This window comes from Phragmites australis, chromosome 5 (genome assembly GCF_958298935.1).
Source record: "Phragmites australis chromosome 5, lpPhrAust1.1, whole genome shotgun sequence".
NCBI lineage: Eukaryota > Viridiplantae > Streptophyta > Magnoliopsida > Poales > Poaceae > Phragmites > Phragmites australis.
This window is the reverse complement of record NC_084925.1, coordinates 8,930,171-8,936,834: the sequence shown is the minus strand read 5'-3', so window position 1 is coordinate 8,936,834 and position 6,664 is coordinate 8,930,171. Positions and strand designations below refer to the sequence as shown.

The window sequence follows — 6,664 nt, the reverse complement described above, 5'->3', positions numbered from 1 at the left end:
GGACAAGCATGCTTCCAAGCAAAAGATTAGAGACACTTAGGGTGCGTTTGGTTGGAAGGCGAGGTTGGATGGGATAGAGTTATTCATGTTTTTCTGGATAGGATGATCCAATTTTCTGTTTGGTTAGGATGAATAGGATGAGATAATTTTCTGTTTGGTTGGTGAGATGAGGGTGGATAGGATGAGCTGATTTTCTGTTTGATTGATGTGATTATAGTGGATAGGATGATTCATCACATGAGAAGAATATTAGTGATTTTTTTTTCTGATTTTTGAGAATTTATTTGAGGCATTAAAAATTGCTAGGAGTTATAAAAGTAGGTTTTTTGAAGAATTTAATTAAATATTCGCTCAAATTTTTTATCAAATCAATTAAAATGGGTTACTAGTGAGCTCTAATTTGCTCATAAAAATATTTAGAGTTTTTGGACCACTTTTATACTTCTAAATAAAATTGTGAGTAAATAAAAAACATGAAGCGCGTATAGCAACCAGCGAGCAGAAGTTGAATCGCTTCGTCCAGCCGATTTTTCCGGATGACCCTGTCCGGCATCCCGAGGGAATATTCCCTTTCCCTGACCGTCCTATTCCATTGATCTAGCAAACCAAACATTGAAAAAACTGGACGGCCCTCTCCCGGATCGCTCGGTCCATCGAACCAAACGGACCCTTAATACTCAACATCATAGGCAAGATATCATGGTATAGCTCAAAACATGCCACTAGATCACTTCCCTAGCAAACATCTTGCCATGCTCTCTCAAAATCAACCTAAGTGCTCCCCTAGAAAGGATAATGGCATACACAGAACTTGTTCTCAAGGTAGCTATTGAGAACCCAATGAGAAACCTAGACATTTCCTAGAAGCAAAAAAAGAGAAAGGTTTGCCACTCATTGAATTTTAAAAGTAACTGTGATACAAATCAAGGAAACAACCCGACCTCTCTCACACTCAACCGATGCAGTGTCCTGATTGTGTAAAACAGAAAGGAAAAAGGTGTTGTTTACCTGATAGCGCCATCCCATTGGCGCGTGACGTCTTCAATCCAACGCAGTGCTTAGTTTAATGTCGTAAGCTCAACATACCCATCATCAAGCCAAAATATAGATGCCAAATGATTTCAATTTAGGCTTATTGGGCTTCAACTATACTTTCAACCACTATCCATTCACCGTGTGTGTGCCTCCTTTTGAATCCATTATAACCACTGCCCCTTGCTAGGTCCCATATGCTTTTCAATTTACCTTTCCAAAACAATTTCAATCTTGAATTCTTTCTTTTCCGTGCACCATACTACCTCTTTGTTCTTTCCTTGTAGATGAGAGCGTTATCACATGCTTTCAGACGCAATTCTTTCAATTCATTAATCTGAATTCTTCATTTAAGTCTAGCAGCATCTAAGTTCAAATTCATCTCTATAATGGCTCAATATGTCAGTTAATCCTTGCACGTTCCCTTGCCCGCTGGCCCGTTTAATCACCACATTTAATCACCTTTACTTGGCCCGTTTCAGTGTTTATGCACTTTAATCAGCATTAGCTAGCCTTTAATTAACATTCCCTGCATGTAACGATAGCTGAGAATAAATATAGGAGAAAAACAGAAAAGGCTGCAAGTTGTATCGCAACAAAAGACTCTTGTACTTGCACATATTTTCTCCAATTCTCACGAGTGTTCTGCTCGTGTTTGTGTTCGGCTCGGGATTTCCAACATTTGGTACCAGAGCCTGAGTTGTCGATCCAAGTGTAGCTATATCGTCGTGGGCTCCTAGGGGCGCACAGTCGAGGACTCCTCTCCACGCCGAGGCCGCCGTAGGTCACCTACACCTCCTCCGCGCCGACCACGGCACCGTGACGACGGTGGCTGTGAGATGGTTGTGCAGCGCATCGTCAAGGAGGCATCGGGCTCGGTGGTCTACCCCACGCTCACACGGACGAACTACACCGAGTGGGTGCTCGTGATGCGGGTGAACCTGCAGGCACAAGGCCTTTGGGAGGCAATCGAACCCGACGATGGTGACTACCACGATGATAGGCTGGCGCTATCCGCCATTCTTTGCGCCGTGCCATTGGGGACTACCAGGATGATAGGCTGGCGCTATCCGCCATTCTTTGCGCCGTGCCATTGGGGATGCTGTCCACTCTCGCCATCAAGGACATCGCCAAGGATGCCTGAGACGTGATCACGATGATGTGTGTCAGCGTCAAGCATGTTAGAGAGACGAATACACAGAAGCTACGACGCGAGCTCGGAGAAATCGAGTTCAAAGATGGCGAGTCTGTTGATGACATCGCCATGAGGATGACGAGCCTCGCCAACAACCTCCGAGTACTGGGGGACGAAGTCATTGATGTTGAGGTGGTGCAAAAATTTCTACAGGTTGTTCCAGAACGTCTCCAGCAGGTCAACATCTCCATCGAGACCATCCTTGATCTGAGCATGATCTCGATCGAGGAGGTGACTGGCCACTTATGCGCTGTGGAGCAGAGGTACAAGCTAGGCTCTTATGGTGGCAATGACGGGCAAAAGCTACTCCTCACCGAGGAGGAGTGGCTAGCTCACATGAAGAAGCGTGATGGCAAGGAAGGATCCAGTAGCGACAGCAATGGTAGCTCCCGTTGTCGTCATGGCAAGAATCGTGGGCACGGCCGTAGCAACGGGTTGCATGACGGCAACGCTATCACGTCCGGACCAGGAGGTGGTCGGGACAAATGTCAGAACTGTGGAAAATTTGGCCATTGGGCCAAGGATTGTCGCAGCAAGCCAAAGCGGGCTGAGGCCCACTTGACACAGGGCGACGACGATGAGCCCACACTTTTGATGGCCAAGGCTTGTGTCGCATCGCCCGTCACATCCACTCCGTAGCTGGTCGAGGCAAAGGTATTCGTATAGCTGGATCGAGAGGAGGACCACGATGATCGGATGTGGTACCTCAACACTGGTGCCACAAACCACATGACCAGGTCGCGCGCTGCCTTCTCCGAGATCGACTTTGGAATCTGAGGCACTATCAAGTTCGGTGATGGCTCCATCGTCGACATCGAGGGGCGCGGCACAATCTTGTTCGCCTGCAAGACCGACAAGCACCGTGCTCTCACGGGGGTGTACTTAATTCCCCATCTCACCACCAACATCATCAGCATCGGCTAGCTTGACAAAAATGGCTATCAGGTGCTAGTCGACGGCGGCATCCTATAGATCTGGGACACAAATCGACGACTGCTGGCGTGGGTTAGGCACTCCCCCAGCGGACTGTACATGCTCAGCCTCAACATTGCGCGACCAGTGTGTCTGTCAGCAAGAGGCTCAAAGGAGGCATGTCGTTGGCATACGAGGTATGGGCACCTCAGCTTCCAGTCCATGCGCAAGCTCTCCAAGCAGGCCATGGTGCGAGGGCTGCTGTGGATTGATCACATTGATCAAGTTTGCGATGGCTGCCTCGTTGGGAAGCAGAGGCGAGCATCCTTCCCCAAGCTGGCGAAGTATCGCGTGGAGCACATCCTCGACCTTGTGCACGATGACCTCTGCGAGCCGATCATGCCAACGACGCCAAGCAGCAATCGCTACTTCCTGCTACTAGTGGATGACTTGATCCGCTACATGTGGCTCAGTCTCCTCGCGAGCAAGGACCAAGCTCCAGCGGTAATCAAGCGGTTCCAGGCCATGGCAAAAGTGGAGTCGGGAAGGAATCTAAAGGTACTCCGCACCGACCGCGGCGGCGAGTTCACTTCGGTGGAATTCGGCGAATACTGCGCCGAGCACGGCGTGCAACGATAGCTCACGGCTCCCTATTCTCTGCAACAAAACAGAATCGTTGAGTGCCGCAATCAGACAGTGGTCGTCATGGCCCGAAGCATGCTGAATGCAAAGGGCCTCTCCAGAACATTCTGGGGTGAGGCCGTCTCCACCTCCATTTTCATCCTCAACCATGCACCGACTCAGAGCGTCGATGGCAAGACTCCATACGAGGCCTGGCATGGCGTGTGGCCAGCGGTGCACTTCCTTCGCACTTTTGGCTGCATCGCGCATGTCAAGAACATGAAGCCCTATCTGAAGAAGCTTGATGACCGCAGCGCCCTGATGATCTTCGTCGGCTATGAGAGCGGGTCCAAGGCATATTGGGTGTACGACCCCATCGGCAAGCACATGCACGTGACGCGTGACGTCATGTTTGACGAATTGGCACAATGAAAATGGAGCACAGAGGAGGAACACGAGGTGAACATCGACGATCCCTTCACTGTGGAGTACGTGGTCACTAGGGAGCCAGTGTGCGACACGCGTATGAGCTCCTCGGACCGTGGCCAAACTTCTTCTCCAGCAACACCTGCAACTGTAGAGGATCAAACTCCGATGGCGATCGAGCACATCACGTCACCCACGCATGACTCTAGGCTTGATGCAGATGCTGATGATGATGCTCCTCAGCGCTACCGCACCGTCGACAACATCCTCAGTTCGACAACACCACGAGGGTACGCACCGCACCAACTCGACCTCGATGAGCTTCACATGGTGAGTGCTGAGGAACCAAGTAGCTTCGCTGAAGCAGAGCAAAGCGACAGCTGGTGGAATGCAATGCAGGAGGAGATGGACTCCATTACAGACAACAAGACCTGGAGTCTTGTTAATAACCTTGCTAGTCACCATGCAATCGGCCTAAAGTGGGTGTACAAAGTAAAGCGCGACGAGCATGGAGACATTGTGAAGCACAAGGCGCATCTCGTCGCCAAGGGCTACGTCCAGCGACAGGGGGTGGACTTTGATGAGGTCTTCGCTCCTGTTACCCATCTGGAGACGGTGCGGCTCCTACTCGCCATCGCTGCGCATCAATCATGGGAGGTTCACCATATGGATGTCAAGTCAGCATTCTTGAATGGTGATCTCTGGGAGGAGGTGTACGTTGCGCAGTTGCTCGGCTTCATCGGTAACAAGCATAAGAATAAGGTGCTACGTCTCCACAAGGCGCTCTACGGTCTCCTCCAAGCACCGCACACTTGGAATGTGAAGCTGGACGCCACTCTACTCACACTCGGGTTTCATCGCAGCAGCTCTGAACATGGAGTGTACATGCGAGGTGAAAGTAGGAGTCGACTGATTGTGGGCGTCTACGTCGATGACTTAATCATCACCGGTGACAACACCAGCGGCATCCACGAGTTCAAGGGGGAGATGAAGAATTTATTCCGGATGAGCGTTTTGGGAGCACTCAAGTACTACTTTGGCATCGAGGTGCAGCAAAGCCCAGACGGCATCAAGCTCGGGCAATCTGCCTACGCGCTGAAGATTATAGAGAAGGCTGGGCTAGTGGACTGCAACCCTTGTTAGACTCCAATGGAGGTACGCCTCAAGCTCAGCAAGTCGAGCTCATCCCCGCCGGTCGATGCTACTCTCTACCGGAGTCTAATCGGGAGCCTCTGGTACCTCGTCCACACCCGGTCGGACCTGGCCTACTCAGTAGGCTATGTCAGCCGCTTCATGGAGGCACCATGTGAAGAGCACCTCATCGCCGTCAAGCGCATACTGCGCTATGTTGCAGGAACAAGAACATTGGGTATTCTCTACACGGCCGCGAAGAAGAAGAGCATGTGGCCATGTCTGTTGGGCTACAACTACAGTGATATGGCCGGCAACATCGATGATAGGAAGAGCACCTCCGAGATGATCTTCTTCCTTGACGGCAACCCCATCACCTGACAGTCGTCCAAGCAGAAGGTGGTGGCATTGTCATCCTGCGAGGCAGAATATATCCCCGCGGCCTCCGCAGTGTGCTAGGGCGTTTGACTGGCATGACTTCTGAGTGACATGCTCAGCTCAGAGCCCAGTGTGCCGGTCCTGAAGGTGGACAACAAGTCCACAATCTCGTTAATCAAGAACCCAGTGCATCACGACCGGAGCAAGCACATCGACACAAAGTTTCATTTCATCCGGGAGTGTGCAGAAAAAGGCCAGATCGACGTTGAGTTCGTCGGAACAGCTGAGCAGCTTGGTGATATTCTCACAAAGCCGCTCGGCCGCGTCAAGTTCATGGAGCAGTGCGCGAAGATTGGTGTCGTCGAGATTCCAGGTGAACCGGGCAAGTATTAGGGGGGCACAATGTCAGTTAATCCTTGCACGTTCCCCTGCCTGCTGGCCCATTTAGTCACCACATTTAATCACTTTTACTTGGCCTGTTTCAGTGTTTCTGCACTTTAATCAGCATTTGCTAGCCTTTAATTAGCATTCCTTGCATGTAACGATAGATGAGAATAAATAGAGGAGAAAAACAGAAAAGGCTGCAAGTTGTATCGCAACAAAAGACTCTTGTGCTTGTACATATTTTCTCCAATTCTCGCGTGTGCTCTGCTCGTGTTTGTGTTCGGCTCGGGATTTCCAACACAATATGCCTTGTGTTCAAGGTCCACTAGCAAATGGCATGTCTTTCCATAGACAAGCTGATATGGAGTCATCCGAATTGGTGTCTTAGGTGATGTGTGATACACCCACAATGCATCATTCAATCTATTGGACCAATCTTTGTCTCCTCAAGTGACAACCTTTTTCAGAATATCCTTGATTTGCTTATTTGATATTTCTACTTGCCCATTCAACTAAGGACGATAAGCAGTTGCAACTATATGTTCAATTCTAGCCTTTTCCATCATCTTGCGAAAATTCTTCCCA

The 6,664-nt window shown here is 49.9% G+C and overlaps 1 protein-coding gene across 1 annotated transcript; it reads left to right on the top strand.

Moving 5' to 3' along the window:
- The first annotated feature begins 5,335 nt into the window (after positions 1-5,335).
- On the top strand, positions 5,336-5,698 carry LOC133917798 (secreted RxLR effector protein 161-like). Its single transcript, XM_062361650.1, has one exon. It carries the CDS (start codon positions 5,336-5,338, stop codon positions 5,696-5,698), a length of 363 nt encoding a protein of 120 aa, XP_062217634.1.
- Positions 5,699-6,664: the final 966 nt, after the last annotated feature.

Excerpts from the sequence above, each read along its gene's own strand:
- LOC133917798 (XM_062361650.1), top strand. The coding sequence starts at position 5,336 with ATGGAGGTACGCCTCAAGCTCAGCAAGTCGAGCTCATCCCCGCCGGTC.